At 39.6% G+C, this 19,226-nt stretch overlaps 2 protein-coding genes across 2 annotated transcripts; both read left to right on the forward strand.

The window, feature by feature from the left end:
• Positions 1-1,105: 1,105 nt before the first annotated feature.
• surf2 (surfeit 2) lies at positions 1,106-5,106 on the forward strand. The gene is made up of 6 exons (XM_084046685.1): positions 1,106-1,264; positions 1,750-1,901; positions 2,510-2,613; positions 3,855-4,034; positions 4,185-4,336; positions 4,605-5,106. Exons 1-6 carry the CDS (start codon positions 1,193-1,195, stop codon positions 4,692-4,694), a joined length of 750 nt encoding a protein of 249 aa, XP_083902811.1. The 5' UTR covers positions 1,106-1,192; the 3' UTR covers positions 4,695-5,106.
• Positions 5,107-7,380: 2,274 nt separating this feature from the next.
• On the forward strand, positions 7,381-18,231 carry surf4 (surfeit 4). Its single transcript, XM_084047734.1, has 6 exons — positions 7,381-7,553; positions 10,766-10,952; positions 14,094-14,170; positions 14,263-14,306; positions 15,097-15,283; positions 16,489-18,231. The coding sequence occupies exons 1-6, from the start codon at positions 7,506-7,508 to the stop codon at positions 16,753-16,755; spliced, it is 810 nt and encodes a 269-aa protein (XP_083903860.1). The 5' UTR covers positions 7,381-7,505; the 3' UTR covers positions 16,756-18,231.
• Positions 18,232-19,226: the final 995 nt, after the last annotated feature.

Below are 19,226 nucleotides of genomic sequence, written 5' to 3' on the forward strand. Positions count from 1 at the left end.
AAGAGAGTTGCAGATTTTCATGGAACTTGGTAGAAATGATCTCTAGGCTGCCCTATAAAAATGGCTCAAGTTCACAATCATGGTCACAGTCAATGTTACATCAGTCATATCTCAGGAACGGAGAGAGACACAGAACAAGATGTTGGTGTGTGCCTTTATTAATGGTATTGAAATTTTATACTGATGTCAAACTGGGAAACTGAAGTAGAAGCAAGGCTTGTCCATAGCCATGTCTGTTTTGTGGGAGTATCCACACATATCTATCAATAACTCCAGTGTCCAATTTGTATAGGCTACGCACTGTAAACGGCACTTTTCTGACCTCTGACCTCACTGGACGGTCCGCCACACTTTTTTCTACACCTGTGCCGCTTAGCGGAGAGTGTGGCGTTGTAGAGGGGGTCTCCCTGAACGCGTGAGTATGTCACAAGTGTTGGCACACGTGTCCGTCTCCGGTCCAGTGTTCAATTTGTATAGGCTATGCACTGTAAACGGCACTTTTCTGACCTCTGACCTCACTGGACGGTCCGCCACACTTTTTTTTTACACCTGTGCCGCTTAGCGGAGAGTGTGGCGTTGTAGAGGGGGTCTCCCCGAACGCGTGAGTATGTCACAAGTGTTGGCACACGTGTCCGTCTCCGGTCCAGTGTCCAATTGGTATAGGCTACGCACTGTAAACGGCACTTTTCTGACCTCTGACCTCACTGGACGGTCCGCCACACTTTTTTTTACACCTGTGCCGCTTAGCGGAGAGTTTGGCGTTGTAGAGGGGGTCTCCCCGAACGCGTCAGTATGTCACAAGTGTTGGCACACGTGTCCGTCTCCGGTCCAGTGTCCAATTTCTATAGGCTATGCACTCCATTGAACAACATTTATCCATTTAGATACATTTTTTATCTTTTAAAAAACGTTTTTGTTACACAGAAACATAATATGTGTTGTATAGCTTCGTTTAAATGCTTAATTTATAGTTTTAATGTGCAAATGAACCGTTTTTCAATGGTTTTCAATGGTTTCTTTTTACTCTAGAGGGTACTCTTATTCTGAAGGGATCGTCAACCGGAAGTCTTATTTCTGCTCCGTTATTTCTGCTGACGGAACACAGCTTTCTTAGAGGCATGCTGTTATCAGAAACCTAAATAATAATAACAGTTGATTTGGTTCCAGCCGAACATCTATTATCTCTCCCACCATGGAGGACTTACCTGCAGACCTCCAAGCTTTTCTTCTCAATCACCCGTTCTTCCAGCTGTCAGACAATAAGGTCCGTGAGGAGGACATTATGGCACGAACGATGTTATGTGAATTAATGCTAGCCATCTAGCTTAACGTTGCTTTGCTAGCATAACAGAAAGGCAGTGGTGTAAACAGTACTCACATTTCTTACTTAAGTAAAAGTATCAATACTGCAATGTAGAAATTCTCTGTTACAAGTAAAAGTCCGGAATTCAAAAGTATCAAAATGTACTTAAAATACCAAAAGCAAAAGTACTCATTGTGCAGAATGTCCCCAAGTTTTCAAATGTATGAAGTGGAGTAAAGTACAATGTTTGGTTCTGAGATGTTAGTGGACTAGAAGTTAAAGTATTGACAATTGGAAGTAGGCTACTCCAGTAAAGTAAAAACACCTCAACATTATACTTAAGCGCAGTGCTTGAGTACATGTACTTAGTTACTTTACACCACTGTTTATTAGCATAACAGACATGCACTTGTTTTGTTTACAACAATGTGATCTTGTGATTTCAGATCAAATGCACACTTAATGGCCATGAGTTTCCCTGCAACCTGGCAGAGCTCCAGAACTTCATCAAAGCAAAGAAGTACCAGAAACTCAGTGCTGTCTCAGAGTTCGGCTACAGCCAACATGAACCACATATAGTGCCAAGCTCAAAACAACCGTAAGAAAACACTTGATTATACACATTTACAATTAGTATCTTAAAGCTCAAAGCCGTAACCCCTGCTTGGGGTTCACCTACATTTATGTGAACGTGATATCTTAATAGTAGACTGTTGGTGATTCTCAACCATTTTCATTTCAGGCGGGACCCCAAGTTATGCCATACAGTATGTTAGCCTTGGATCAAGACTATCATAGATGTGTTTTATTGAGTCTGACTTTTACTTTCATATATATGCAAATGTCAAAATTGATAAAAATACATCTATTATAGTCTTGATCCAAGGCTAGCCAAATTTTCTAGCTTGCCCACAAACCCCCATTTGATACTATATAGAAACATTCTCTGGGATCCTAATCTTCTACATCGTCAAATCCTCAACGTTCATTTAACTCTGGGAGTGTACACGGTACACATGGAATTTGGTTCCATGTGTACACTCCCAGAGTTACAGACCTGTAGAGTCCATTTGTTTCCTAACTATCGTTCATTTAGCAAGAGACCCACTGGAGGTCCCCAAACCCCACTTTGAGAACTAGTAGACTATATAGGTGTTGCTGTTGCTGATTTTTTGCTGACTGCCAAGTTCCATTTCTGTTGTGCAGCAATCAACTCTTCTGTAAGCTGACCCTAAGACACCTCAACCGGCAGCCACAACATGTCCTGAAACATGTCAGCGGGAAACGCTATAAAAAGGCCTTGGAAAGATGTATGTACTTTGATAAATGTAATGCCACTTGAGTTCAGGATCCACACACACACACACACGCACGCACGCACGCACACACACACACACACACACACACACACAGTGTGTGTGCTGTATGTATATCAATAATGTCAGTCCTAAAAACAATCCTGGATAAGGATTAGTCATCCTTTTTACTTCACTCTTTTTGGAGATGTACTGTATATTGGCATTGCCTCATCATATCAATTTGCGTGAATTACATAGTTCCCTTGCATCAGACAGAGATTGGGAAATGTTAATTAATTTAATATGGCCCAAAATGACTATGAACCACAAAAAATACTTTGGTGGTATTCCCTTAAAGTATAAAGTGGACATCACTCATATGTAGGGTGACCACCCGTCCCGAAATTCGTGGGACAGTCCCGAAATTGGACCCTCTGTCCCGCATCCCGCACAAGCAGAGCAATGTCCCGAAAATCGAAGATATGGAAAAAAATAATAATATATATATTTTTTGATAATAAATCGGTAAAATCAGGCAAAAATAAGAATTAAATAACATAACCCTATCCTAACCCTAATCCTAACCCTAAAACCGAAATAAAGAAACCAAAAACTGGAAAAAAACGAACCCAATCCGCCCAGAACCGCAAAAAGAATTTGCGCGCGCATGTGTCCCGCGTTATCCCGCGAAACGGGTTCATCTGTCCCTCAATGGACCTGTTTGAAGGTGGTCACCCTACTCATATAGGCTGTTGATAAATATTAATCATAAATGATGACTCACGTTACTTTTGAACTGAGACAGTTCACTATACTTGTGTACCCAGACGTTTGGAGATCTCAACCTACCGATACATCGGGTGACATCTACATTCAAAGTAGGGACTGGGTAGGACATATGAGTAAATCTATGCTGACAAACCTACGGCCACTGCTTCGAAAACAAATCATATCACCAATGTGAATGACCACGCTAAAGTCTTTAAATTGGTTCTGCAATGCAGTTATTTTTTAATCAACAAATTGTTTCCACACACTTTTATCCCATACATTTGAATTTAGATATAATCAGAAGTATCAGATTTATTATTATTATTGTTATTATTATCAGTAGGAGATCTCCGATTGTCTGGCTATGCGAGAATACAGTACACAAGGCAGGGGTCCTGATCAGCCTAGACTTTTAAGGCAATTTATGTAGATATCCATGTATTCAACTGAATTATAATTGCTCTGCTTAATTCTGACCCAAGACAAACAGTGCATACAACAGGGGATTGAGTTTGTTCCAGCCAGACTCCAAAGGAAAAGGCGGCAAGAAGAGGGTGGAGGGGAGGTGAAGAAAGGCTCACGGCGAAATGCTTTGTGGGAACCCAACTCCAGCGACGAGGACCACAGTGACTCAGAAGACAGCATGAGTGACCTTTATCCTGGTTAGTATCCGTCATGCAAACTGACATGCATTCAAGAACTTTGTTTTCCTATCTAAAGCGGCTCATATTTTCATATTGATTGGTTTAATTATTTTTGGGCTTATGGTTTTGAATAAAAAGCAATACATTTGTACTTTACCTTTTCCACAGCATCTATGTTCCCCAAAAAGGAGGAACAGGAAGGAGGGGAGGGTGTGGAAGTTGTTGTCAATGAGGAAAAGGATGAAGATGACTTTCAAACTGATGATGATGATGATGAAGAGATGGTGGTAGAAAATCAGGCGCCACAGAAACGCAAGAAGGTTTGTAGGACAAAAGACTTATTATTGTTATCTAAATTATATTGGTTTCAGTTGGTCATTTTTAGCCAACATAAATTATTTTTGTTTTATCCACTTAAGCCCTATTTGAAAACATTTTGAAAATAGACAAGTTTTGAAAACATGCCCAAAATAGGGATGCCAGGTTGAAAGTGGTCAACAAATAATTTGGTTAACCATTATTTCACAAAATGTCTGTAATTATACTTGTTTAATAAGGTACCTGACAACAAATCGATGTTTGCTTCAGTTTCAGGGTGGCGGAGTACAGAAGAAGTTCAAGAATAACAAGTTTAAAAGAAGAGGTGTTAAAAGCGAAAAAGTAAAAAATGGGAACTGAAAAAGAATGCATTTGTTTTGTAACTTCCAGTTTGTCAGTTGACATGATATGTAATATCAATTTCAGCTCAAAAGCATGGCATTTCTATGTCATAGGTATATTTGGTCTTCATTACTGAATATTCACTAGAAAGCCCTTGTTTTTAAGCTGGAGTGTTACGTATGTACAGGATAAAAGGTTTGATGCTAGAACTGTAGATCTTGTCAACAAACATTTTTTGAGTGACTTAAATAGTTTCTCAAACTACAACATTAATGCATTACCTTTACCACACAGTATAACATCACTGAATTGCAGGTATTTTCAACTTCAGGGAAGAACTTTGTTTTCATACAGTACCTTGTCTGTCCAAGTCCATAAAAAAAATGAAACTATTAAAATGGTTTTCTGCATTAAGCTACTGCCCTATGTAGACATTTTTATATTGTTTACTGTAGTTCACACACATTTTCCTATGTAGCCTATCAATTTAAAGAACATTAACATTAGAGATTGAAATGTTCTTAATCATTATCTCTAATGAAAGGTCCATCATGGATACAGTGAATCAGGAGACAGCCACCAGCAGAGCAGTGGGGGTTTTCTAATACCCTCGTAGAGAAGATGTATCAAACAGCTGGAATGCTTGTCAAACTGCTAGTGGAGATTACACAGGATCTCGTTGACCAGCGTTGTGTGGAGGCACTCAGTGAGTTAAGCTTATTGTCCAGTTTACCTTCCATTTGGCCTTCCAGTCCTCCCACCAGGCAGGGCTCTCAGAAAGAGTCATGTCTGCTTCTGTGGCCTTGGGCGACAGGTGTGGATGGCCAAGGCCAAATCTATAATGATTCTCTAAAAAACTTTGGTTGACCTTCCATTTTTGATCAGTACAGCATGTGGGTAGGGCTTGGCACCATCAAAACAATGTGTTGTGCCAAAATGGGTTAAGACAAATGTATTTGATTTTTTAGGTTTTGTTTCCAGGCTTTATCTACTCAATGGAGGAAAAGTGATTTCTTGAATGGCTCCTATATTCGTTACCCAAAATAGGCCTATAGATTTTTGCAGTTTGCTAAAAAAAACAACTCAAAGGCAAAAAAAATAATGTCATTAACTACTTGGCTAGCTGTCTGTCACTCCTCAAGATCCACGTCACATTCAGCCAATTATGCCAGGGATAGGCAAACAAGTAATCCTTGTGGCGACAATTGTGGATGGGCAAGGCCATGCGATTCTACTAAATCCTCTCTGGTTGACCTTGGGTTTTTGACAAAGTAATTTAAGTTTTTTTTAGCTTTTAGTTGCCAGGCTTTATCTTATGAGATGGAAATGAAACTGGGAATGAGCCGAGGTTAGATTTTCCCTATTATAGAGTAATAACTGTGAGGGTGCGTGCGACACCACTGATCAATTGTCTACCTTTTTTAAAGACATGTAGTCTACAGTAGTCTAGCAGACCAATGAATTAAACCTCACTCCAGCATATAAAAGAGTTACTTGTGTTTCTTCAAAGACTCTATAAACTTGTAGTAACTTGATATTTCTCAGTCTCATTCATCATCAGCCATCACAACAACTGACAACCAAATATGCGTGTGTAGAGGTGTACAGGTAAAATAAAGATCAATCAAAGAGTGTGTGACTGCCAATTAAGTAGGTGTGGAGAGAGATAGTACTGGACCTGTAGAGCACTGGGGAGGGGTGGGAGGTGAAGTGGGTTTTAAGTGGTTAATGTAATTGAATTGCTCAGTTGCCTGGACAAATGAACAAAGCAGTGTGATGCATGTTTATGTTGCTTCATATTTCAGAGAACGTTCTAAAATTCCCCCCATTGTGTTTACATGGGCAAAGAAAGCGGTAAACAAAGCTACATGTTGTCAGCCCCCTGGTCCTGGATCCACACAGCATACGTGGCATACAGCGGTTGCAGAACCATGTAGGGGGGGTCTCGTTAATTCGCGAGGCATTGTGGGGCGGAGGCGGCCTTGTCCCTAGGCACAAAGTACCAAGGATTCAACGGTGACGTCACAACGATGCGTCGTCTGACAGAACCGCGTCAGTCTCATTTGGGCACTTCAACCCGCGCCGCTGTCCAGTGGTGTAAAGTAACTTGAGTACATTTACTCAACTGAAGTACTGTATTTAAGTACAATTTTGAGTTACTTTCCACTTTACTGGAGTATTTCCAAAATACGATACTTAGACTTCTATTCCATTACATCTCAAAGGCAAAAAATGTACTTTTACTCTACAAACATTATTTGAAAATTTGAGTTACTAGTTACTTTATAGATTTTGATTATTATTTCAAAACATACATTAACCACTTCAGCTCTATATTTGGGCCTTTTGAAAATAGCCGATCTACAAGGTCACAACTCACATGAGCTTCAAGTAGATCTGTCATTTTCAAAAGATTTGTGTACATTTTATGAATTTGAAAACTTGTGAAATAGGGACATTCTGCATAAATGAGTACTTTCTACTTTTGGTACTTCAAGTACATTTTGACACCAATACTTTTTTTACTTTTCTCAAGCAAATTGCAGTATTATTGATACTTTTACTTAGGTAAAAAAATGTGAGTACGTCTTGCACCACTGAACATTCCGAGCGAGTGGTTTTGAAAACGGGTCATGCTCGCAACGTAAAGTCTACACGCAGACGATTGCTTGTGACGTCACTGACCTACCCTTGCCACCTTCGTCCCAGCCTTCTTCATTGAGGCAAACAAGAATTCTTGAAGTAAATAACGGGGGAGAGAAACAGTTTGGACAAAATTCCTCGCACGGAGAATTGCGTCGCGTTGAGCCTCAAGTATTGTAAACCACCATGGGGCAGGAGGATCTCATGAACACGGCCGAGGACGTGGCCGACCAGGTAACTTCATTTTGGGGCTGCCAGTTGTCATGCTAGCCCTCTGTCTCTCTCTAGCTATATGTTAGCCATCGGCTAACAAGTTGGCAGTGCAGTGCAGTGGAGGAAAAGAAAGTGATTTATTCAATGGCTTTTCTAATATTCCTCACCGATGGGGTTGATATGTATACGTTTTTGTAAGTTTGCCCACTAAATTAAATAACTGGCATTTTAATAAATTCCTTTCAAGAATGTGTGCTATATATGTGACTATAATGACTTGTCTTCTGCACTCACGCGTGCATAAGCAGCAGTTCTGGTAAAGTGCCATTGATTATATGACTACTAACTTATAGTCAATGCTGGTATACACACGTATTACTAAGCAGACATTTTTTGAGTGCAAAATGTCATGTTGACAAGCTATTTGGATAGCTGTCTGTTACTGATCCAGATCCATTAACGACGTCACGTTTGGCCATTTAAGTGAGTCAGGTATAGTATAGGGCCAATGGTTCTCAAACTTTTACATTTCAAAGTCTCCCCTTAACTCTGACAGTGTACAAATGCGGGTCCATTTGGTTCCATTTGTACACTGTCATGGTTATGGACTTGTAAGGGTCCATTTAGACCCAGAACGTTCCTGAAATCCACTTGTGAGAACCATTGGTAGAGGCAAACAAGTATTCCTGACAGGTCATTAAGTTTTGTAATTTTAAGTTGGCTAACATAATAAACTCCTATTGTAGAGTGGCACTGTGGTTGCTTAACATCAAGGGAGGCTTAGGACATGTTCATTGGGAAACCAACGTTATAAGTTGCAGCTTGCAGGGCTTTTGCAGTTTCCCTGCTGGCAGTGTGAACCTTACATATGGGGTCGTAAGTGTTGCACCATTCAACTTCATCATTGAACTTCATTATTTGAACCAACCATATCTAGAATTAATGACAGGAAGAGAGACTTATTTGATACATAATTCTTAGAAAGCTACTGCAATTTACTTGATCAGAGGTATTGTTTACATTTGGCCTAACTAATACTACACTAGTTTAGTACCCTATTTTGTCATTGAAAGTATTCATGTGTGTGACATCTAAAAAGCCAAACTGTAGTCATTTTGGGCTTTCACAATACGTTGAACCTTTGCAACGTGACTTACAAATTAGACCTCCCAGTCTTCAACATTTTCCTACCAAGTCTGCATGGGTTATCACTCAAAGTGATAGCTGCTACAACTGTACATTTATTTTCTTGCTACAAATCTCCTGGATGGCCTGTTTCTCTAGACTGTCACAGCACCCTCAGGGCTCAGGCTCATCCCAATTGCTGCTCCTCCATTCATATGCCACACAACAGGCCATGTGGGAGTTGGTGCATCCTGATAGGCTGTCAAAGGTCTGACAGTGCTGATGTGGACTGCTTGATAGGAGTGGCAGGAGAAGGTCATGATCACATACTTTATCCCAACTGTAGCACAATCTATATCTAATCGTGTATGGAGTTTGGGTTACTGAAAAAGTATTGGGTGGCCTATGTTAGTGACACATTCAGCAACGTGATAATAGTAGGGAATGACTTGAATGCCTAGGTATGCAAAGAAGGTATTTTGGGGTACAACATAGAGAGGCCTGAGTCTATTTTTGTCTGGTGATATATAGAACACTGCAGAGAACTTTTGCAGTGCTGAAATGTCACTATATTATTACAACGGGCATCAAAACAAATCCACTTTCCATTGTGGATATAACCTTTGCCTAGTTTTCAGTGTGTTTTCAGCTTTGATGTAACATTTCCTCATCATTGTCATCTAGAGAAAACATAAGTCAATCAGCACATTTTACTGTTCTCACTATTTATACGTTAAGATTGATTTGTCCTTGAGTTGGTCAAAGTGCATCCTTTGTCTGATTTAATAGAGAGTTACAGTCATTTCTTCTTTAAAAGATCTCGGGAGGGAATTTGTTGATGTCTTTGGAACAAATATGCTCCAGGTATAGGCCTAACCTACCTAAACAAGGTGTATACATAAATAAGCAGAATTAGATTCAATATGACCACAGCAAGTTACAGAATTCTTTATTAGATGCTTCAAAGAGGTCCTCAAAACTAAAGGCCACCTGGGTTACAGCAGCAAAGGTTGAAAGTCATACCATAAACACCACATTAACCCTGGCTTTTTTGGGGCATCAATAGGTGATGTCTTTAAGCATTGTTTTGCCCCCAAATAATGTTAAAGAATGTAAAAAAAGTTAAAATAGCCATTCTAAAAGCTCACAACGCGACCAATTATATAGGACTTAAGTGGTAAAAATGTGTGTTATCCGCTCACACTGACTGCAGTTATGGGTCACATACTAATTTGCACAATAACCGGATTAGTTGTCAAATGACACCAACCCGTGTCACTTCTCCTTCTCAGCTTTAGGCTGACTGGCTCGAAATTGGTGACGGGTGACAGTCGGGCGACAGTCGGGCTTTGATACGTTTATTTAAATGACTCCATCCGTATATCTTCTCTGAGGTGCGACTACAGCCATAAATAACTATAGGTCATGGTCATCTCTCCTGTCTCCTCTCTCCTGTGATACAAGCATTTTGGGATAGCCTAGTTGGATTGGATCTGAATTCTATTTAGGGACACCACAGGCCTTGCAGATAAGGTGGAGGACAGCACATGGCAAATCGTTACTTCATTTTCCTCCATTCACTGCAATCCATCTTGTTTATAACTGTGTTATTAACAGACCATCAAACATAAATGGCACACATTTGTATTGACTATATATATATGTATGTATATATATATATATATATATTATCACATGATATTATAACTGTGTTATTAACAGACCATCAAACATAAGTGGCACACATTTGTATTGACTATAGTGTGTGTGTGTGTGTGTGTGTGTGTGTGTGTGTGTGTGTGTGTGTGGGGGGGGGGGGGGGGGGGGGTCACACTATATACAGTTGTGTGGTGCTATAAATATAAGGATTCTGTGATACTGTAGGTTTGAATTGTTATTTTATTTATTTTGTTTTGTTTTACTTGTCTGCACATCTTCCTTATTAGGCCTGTGGTGAGTGTTAAAAAAATACAGTAATATCTTTCATATCTTTAAGTCCCCCCCTTATGTGTTAGGGCTTAGTGAACATGTAATCTCATTTTATTGCTTTTTAGCCACCGTTTTATGACCACAATAACACCCACTTCACTTTTATACTCTTACTTCAGTTTCTGCGGGTAACCAAGCAGTACCTGCCTCACCTGGCACGCCTGTGTCTCATTAGCACCTTCTTGGAAGATGGCATCAGAATGTGGTTCCAGTGGAATGAGCAGAGAGACTACATCGAGGCTACCTGGAGTTGTGGCTACTTCCTAGCCACTTGCTTTGTGCTACTCAACCTCATTGGGCAGCTGGGTGAGTGATGGGCTGCACATAGGCCTAGCCAAGACACTGTTATAATTATAGAATTGACCTTATATCAAGTTAGGAATTAACCATACAAGCCCTGTTTCATTATTCGTCATACAACGGTGTCTTGTGGCAAAGATAGCTGATCTACAAGCTGACAGAATGCAACAAGTTGTGAGTTTACAGATTGGCTATTTTAGTTATTTTTGAATAAATATATATATATATAATATTTACTTTACCTGCTGCAAAAGATCAAACCAAAGTAGGGATACTCAGACTTTTGGAGCCAATAACAATTGCCTTGCAAGCAGAATGGCTCTTACGGTTAACAAACTGATCAGGAAATGAGGCTAGCTCTGACACAAGCCACTTTTACACATGGATTGCGCAATATCGGCGCGCTAAGAGTCTCCATTAATGCTGGCTTTGCCTTTCTACACAGAATCCAACAGAGCCGTAGTAAAGCCTCCCCCATGTGTGCTTATACTGTACAGTGCATGCTGGCTTTCCGGGAGCAGAGGTGTGGCGTGTTAAACAACAGTGTCAGTGTTTGACAGCAGTATTGGTTGTTTCTACTCATTTACAACTATAGCTTACACATTTATTTCACAAAATATAGTAAATACTAACTGACAAATTGGGATGAGAACGTAGCAGACGCTCCAATACTGAAGCATTTTCCTTCACTGAGCGACAAAGGCTGTTCTTGAGCATGCTAAAGTTGTGAAACCCATTCAGTTGTTCAAGATCATTCTAAAATCACAAAACTCACTTTCACTTTCACTCTTTCTCCCTTTATCTTGTTCGTGAGATCTCTTTTATCTCTTTCGCTGTAACACACATGCACACGAGATTACAGCATGGGTACACTATATATTTATGACAGGCTATGCATTTATTTCACATAATACAGACTTAAGATTTAGGCTGTGTTGTTTTAAAATCTGCTGTAACAACTTATTAAGTCATCCCTAACTATATTAACCCTGTCATCCCTATTTTGGGCACACCATTATAATCATTGTATGCATCGCATATAGCGACGTATTGTGTTGTTTGAATATAAAGCAATTGACTTTCCTAATCAAAGGGGTAACAAAAATACAAAGGTCTTGCCTAACTACCTAATGAAAAACGTTATTATTACAGATAGCTATCCACCCAGTGCTCAATACTATATATATGAACAGATCCTCACAAAATGTGCAATACCAACAAGCAAAATGCTAACTTTTACACTGCCTGTTAAAGGGCAGGAATGTTGCCCCGTCATGTCATCACACTGTACTATGTATAAGGTACAGAAACTGATTGTGGGTTCATTTACATGAAACCTTTGTGGCAGAAGTGAAGGTAGTTAGATTTCCGAATTGATATCAGCCAGAGCAGAGCCAACATGGTGGGACAAGGATGTGAAATCTATGGTCTGCGGACCTTTCTGCCTTGAACTACTCCCAGTTTTTCTTCGATTGTATTTCTGCTCACACAAATGAGTTACGTATCAGTATGTCCCTCTCTCTCACACATGCACACTAGGGATGCGTGAGTCCGTCTGTTCAAATATTTTCATTGGAGAAAAAGGGCGAAATGCGAGTCAGTCCTGACCTTGCTTAACCCATTTAGACCTGAGGCCGATTTAAAAAACGCTGATTTCTACATCCTAACCTAAATTCTCAGAAAAACGACTACTATTTTGTATTAAAAAAAATGTGAAAAAAAGAATGTTGCTATATACATAGCAACATCTAAAATGACACAGATGCTTTCCCGGTTTTAAAGGTATAACAACGTATAGGCTTTCAACCAATTTAAATAAGTTACCCTAAATAAATAGGCCCAGTAGTCTAATAACAACACATACATACTGTATTTTGAGTCTGTATTTTGTGAAGTGAATGTGTAGGTACGTAGGCTAATGTAAAGTCTACTGACAGCTCACGTGTACGTGTATGTGTGTGTGAGAGAGAGAGTACATAGTAAAAAAAAAGCGAGCTAACAAAAAAAAGGGTGAGTGAAATTACGTTAGTAAGTGTTTTTGTAACTAGAATGTTTTTTTTACAACAGTGTTTTATACAACTTTAGCATGCTATCTACCTTTATCTCTCAGTGAAGGAAAATGCTTCATTACCAGAGCTTCTGTAACTGAGGTATACTAAGTCATCAGTCCATTTTGTGTCTGCATTTTATTGTAAATGTTTAAAATATACCAACAACAGTTGTCAATCAGCATAACGCTGGAAGCGCATGCTAAAAGCACACACAGGTGGCTTTTCTGTGTAAAAAAGTAAAGCCGGCATTAATGACTACGGTACTGTTTAATGCATAAGCTAAAAAGCAACGGTTGACTAAACAAAACTATCAGTCAGGAAGGCATTGTGTCCTTTTCTGACGCCTCACAGACAGGTATATATGAAGAGGAGCAATAATCCAGTTGCATGTATGAATGGCCACTGACCTACACACCACATACAATTAGCCAATCACAACATACCACGCGCACAACAGCCACACCCACAGCCACACACAAATCATACTTTGCTGTTTTAACCACTTTTTTACTACTCCAAGCTCACAACAGAGTTTGTAGATCTGCTATTTCCGCTATTTAAAAAAATAATTGTTGGACATTTTTGCATATCGTCGTCACTGTTGGGGAGAAAACTTGTATGTCTAAAACTGTTACCTTTCAGGAAATGTTAATGTATTGCTAATACTTTTCATTGGTTAAATAGTACTGTATGTATAAAACCCACAGAATTAACCACTTTCATTTTCAAAAAATTGCATAAGTAGGCGATCTACAAGCTCACAATTGCATTGGGACACATTTTCTACTTTTGTGAAAAACTGTTGTACGACAAACTAGGGCATTAGATTACAATAAAAATATACTGCTTGCAGACATACAATATTTGTGCCTGACAGCAAGTATACCTTGCCTTTGACACGAACCAGCATAATCAGCCCACCCATAGAGCAAATTATGAGTCTGAGAACTTACATTTATACAGTACACAACACAACAGCTGCTACAATTTGACCATTTTAATGTCATCAATCAAAGAATGAAGAAAAACCTTTTCCATACAGTAGTGTCACTGTATTTAATCATCTTTATTTCTTTTGTTGTATGTGTCATAACAGGTGGTTGTGTCCTCATCCTCAGTAGAAATTTTGTACAGTATGCCTGCTTTGGTTTATTCGGGATCATAGCTACACAGGTGAGAATGTCACACACATTCTAGTTCAAGTCCATGAACATTGCAACAGAATCTCATTGTGTTTTATTTACTATATTTTCCTTTTTTTCCAGACTATTGCGTACAGCATTTTATGGGACCTTAAGTTTTTGATGAGGTAGGTATCTCTGTGTGATTTGGGTCAGTAGTGCTTTGGGGGGGAAAAAAAACATTTGTCATATTAAATGGTGGCATGCCCTAATATAGCATAGTTCTTCTGCTACATTCCATAAGCCGGAGGGACAGAAGCATTGTGATTATATATAATTGTGATTATATATATAATCTATATTTGTGATTATATATAATATAATATATTATAAATTATTATATATAATCACAATGAAAACATGATCTCCTCGCAGAGATAACGAACAGTGAAGAATTCTCTTTTATTAATGTCAAAGTGTTTTCTATCAGAATGAATGTCCAAAATGAGCCTCCAGGTGGCGTACATGTAACAACAATGGACACAATTGGCACTATGCACCTGTTCAGTAATACATGAGGAATTGGCAATGACTTAACTGAAGAAATTATGACCCATATATGCCTATGCGTTGCAACGGGTTCCTAACGCCAAATCAAATGGGTTCAGATCTGGGCCAAGTCTCCTGAGGAGGCGTGTCTGAAGCCTGTCCTGGACAGGAGTCTCCAGACGTAAAAACAGATGATGATATGCTTAGCATAGTACCTAATATCTAATGTTCCCATGTATTTACTTTAGTTATAATATTATAATTTTTTGTCACTAAAGGCGTAATCATTTGACTTTACGCATGGATGCTTGACTTCAGATTCATCTCCACTAAAAAGTGATTGCTTTTATTTATCTACTCATTGGATTGCTAGTCTGCTATAAACACTGTACTACAAACCAGTAACTTAGTCCTCCCCCATTTCCATAGAAACCTTGCCCTTGGCGGTGGCCTGCTTCTGCTGCTGGCGGAGTCTCGTTCAGAAGGAAAGAGCATGTTTGCTGGAGTCCCCTCGATGGGAGAGAGTTCACCAAAGCAGTACATGCAGTTGGGAGGCCGGATACTCCTTGTGCTTATGTTCATGACACTGTTGCACTTTGACTCCAACTTCTTCTCTGTGAGTATCAGCAATAACAATTTAAGCTATAGCCTGATTTATAGTTGCATACGGGTGTCGTGCACCGAAAATAAATAGATTTATTATTATTTATTTGAAATTTCACTGGAGGATAAGCCCCTTAAGATGCAGCATCTCGTTTTCGAGGGGGTCCTCAAAGCACAACATACAGTAACCTGTACAAACATCAAGGCCCTTTATCTCAAAAACATATGTAGTTTGGGGCCGTCAGTAAGTACTGTATGTAATGGAACTTACCTCAGGATCCATTACAATTAAAGAAATATATGATATATATATTTTTCCCCATATTGATGTAAAGTTGCCCAACATGTTATAACTGCTGCTGTGTATATATGATTGAAGCCCTTTAAGAAACTGGCCTTCTGGTTGTCAACATAATAACCAATCTGCTTCCGGCAAATCTGCTTCCGGCAAGAAATGCAATCATCATTTAGTACCCTGATTTGATTAAAGAACCAATGGATTCTTCTCTGTTATTTATCAGTTGGTCTGTTGTGGAATAGTAGGTGAAGTTGTTGTGGTTGAAGCTTAGAAAGATGTCATGACAAAGCTTCAGAGGTTATATTTGGTACTTGTGTTGTAAAGTCCTATATTCTTTGTCGTACAACAAACAGTTAAATCCACAAGCTCACAATACGTCGCATTGCAACGTGTTAAGAGCGTGTAGTGTAGATCATTTTTTAAATGAGAAAATGTTGAAAATTTGCCTAAAATAGGGACACTAACATGGCTTACGTTAGCAATCTAACTCAATGTTTCTTTCAGTACTAGCTAATGATGAAGGCTAATAGCTAGCCACACCCACTGCAACCCACTGAAAATTGGGTGTGCTCGGAGAGTATCCAAATAGATACTTTCTGACTGAATTAATTTAAATAAAATGTATCGAACTGGAATTTTTTTTGTTTCATGTTTTAATGCAAAATGTACTGTATGTGTCATTGGAATCTCACCTTCCTTTCTTTTTTTGTATACCAGCAGTAGATTAGCTTTAACGTCCACTGTTTCAGAGCCAGCCACCCACTCGTCTTGCACCAAAATACTGTAGCTGAATACAGATGTTTTTGTCCCCATGGATTCAAACACAACAGCGGGGTTGTAACCTATACTGTTAAATTTAAATAATAAATAAACAAACCCTCCCTTACTAAACATTTTGCTTTCTTTTTGCTTTTCTGCAGATCCTGCAGAACATGGTGGGCACTGCCCTCATCGTCCTAGTGGCCATTGGCTTCAAAACCAAACTGGCAGCACTGACCTTGGTGGTGTGGCTTCTGGCCATTAATGTTTACTTCAACGCCTTCTGGACCGTCCCGGCGTACAAGCCCATGCACGACTTCCTCAAGTACGACTTCTTCCAGACCACCTCGGTCATTGGTGGCCTGTTGCTCGTGGTGGCATTGGGGCCTGGAGGGGTGTCCATGGATGAGAAGAAGAAGGAGTGGTAGGAAGAGGGTGGGTTGAAAGAATGACACAGCACCACTAACTGCCCCCCCCCCCACCTACCAGGACACAAAGACGCTCCCTTCCCTCCTCTCCATGCTAGGGTACACTTTAGTTTTGTTTTTTGCCTATCATATCCCCAGCAACAAACACCTCACCCAGCATTAGACACTCTGGGTCTTTTTTGTTTTCCTCCCAGCTGCTGGTTATTTTTTCGTTTTTGTTTTGGAGTTCAACATGTTGGATACTGGATTTTTATATACCATATATATTTATGTCCCCATTTTTCACAGTAGGAGTAAAAAAAAATGGCCTAATGAATTATTTGTGTCAAAGTGCAAGGTAACTAACGCACAAGTGAAGGCTGGAGTTTTAGAAGGAAAGGTATCTTTGCTTTTCCTGTGGAAGTGAATGAATATGACATTATGTCTGATGGATGTTATACCACAACCTCTCATACATAATCCACATTTTTTTGACTAAAAGTGGGAAGGGGTATATCAGTTTTGGTTCCTGCACGGATGCTTGTCTTCTCCACTCTGAGTGGATATTGGATTATCTAAGACTCACTCGCCATATCGACCGTGAGACCTTGGGCACTGAAACGAGAGGACCTCTCACTATTTAGGTTTCCACCTCCCCTTTTTCAGATGCCCGAGCCTTCATATATCTATACACATTCAGTCTGAGGTGATTGACTACTGTTTGTACATGGTGTACTAAGTTGTGGACTGAAGTTGTACCAGTTTCAACCTGGTGTCCCTACAGTAGGTGGCCAGTGACTTTGTCCATTTTCAACACCAATGGTTTTGATAATGTGGATTGTGGAAGTTAAATGGTGGATTTGTGGATAGGCCTCTATATGAACAAACTTGTTATATCAACAAAACGCATCGCATTCTGTTTGTGTGACATGCATGATGCAAAGGTTTTGAAAATGAAAGTGGACAAAGTCACTGGCCACCTACTGTATTTTGGGCATGTCATTATAGGGGAAGATTTTCAGAACAGAATTCTAAAATAGCATAGCATATCTACAAGCTCGGTGCTTCGTAATGCGACGAGGTGTGAGCTTGTATATTGGCTATTTTCGCCACGCGACAACGTCGTGGGACAAAGTGTGGAATAGGGCTTAAGTGGTTAATTGAAAATTTGCGACACAGTCGTTAACTCCTGGGTTTCTCGTTTTGGACACTGTACTGTATGTCTTTGGCAAATGTCAAACTAGTGAACTGTGTGTGATTGGGGACAATAGGGGAGGCTCAATATTTGTGAAACGCCATAATATGCCATCTAGAAAAGCAAAGGAGACTAAGCAGAGTCAGTAGCCATGTGGACTTTGTCTTTGCTCAGTGTTTCTAGCTCTGTTTAAGAAAATAAAGATATTCAGTGTATTGATTTACAGAAGTTTATATTGTATTTTGATCATTTGTTTTTGATTTTGGAAGTTCATGGTGAAGAAATAAAAATGCAAAAAGCCATTATTGTCTCGGTCTCAGGACGGATTTGGGCTGATGTGTGTGGTCAGACTGAAATATTAACTTTTTATTTTTGTCTATTCAGGTAAGTATAATGTACAATTTAGATTCTATATGGTAGGATAACGCTTTAGAAGTAATTGATGACTGTATTTGACAGGTCTTACATAAATGGAGTCGTTTTGTTTGGCTATGAAATCTATAACAGTTTGTGATTAGATACTGCAGTCATACAGTCAAATCTTCTGATGTGGGGCATTTTTGACTGATAAGAAAAAAGGCTCCATATCCTGCACAATTAAAACAATTAAAACTGGAGATGGGTACAAACAATGACTTTTAATATACTAGTCCTTGAGCCAGTGCTCAAGGACTTGGGGATTCAAGTTCAATTGCAGGTAACCGACAGTTCTTGGACTAAATGGACCACCGTGTGAGGGAAGGGGACAAAAGAGGAATGGCAGCTCTACAGAAGATCCACAAGTTGTCATGGACATGGTCTCATCTATATGAGCTACTGGGAGAGAAAAGTAAGCTATGGGCCTTACAGGAAATGTTAGGCCTACATCGATGACTGCATATTCACTAAAGATGGTTCCTTCCCCATAGAGCAGGGGTTTTCAACTGATTGTTGTGAACCAGAGACTACCCTGACTAAGAATCAACCTGGGGACCACTGTTATTCCATTCTCTTACTTTATCCAACCTTCAGTTAAACTCATGTTAACTGATACACTGATTTGCATTTTATGTATGAGTGAGCAGACACATGCGATTATTTGGGCACATTTCCTAAAAATGATGACTCAATCAGGCAATCCGGTACTTACCCTTCATGAGATTCTAACTCCCTTTTCTGTGGAATATCTTGACCTCCGACTTCCCAGTAACTAACAACATTGAGGCGTCATCACAGGTCTGCAGGTCATTTAGCGCACTGTTCCGTGGAAGAAAATAAATGAAGCCTTCACTTTCCTACATTACTAAATGCATGGTCA

Source organism: Gymnoscopelus microlampas (assembly GCF_963454915.1).
Source record: "Gymnoscopelus microlampas genome assembly, chromosome: 21".
Classification (NCBI taxonomy): domain Eukaryota; kingdom Metazoa; phylum Chordata; class Actinopteri; order Myctophiformes; family Myctophidae; genus Gymnoscopelus; species Gymnoscopelus microlampas.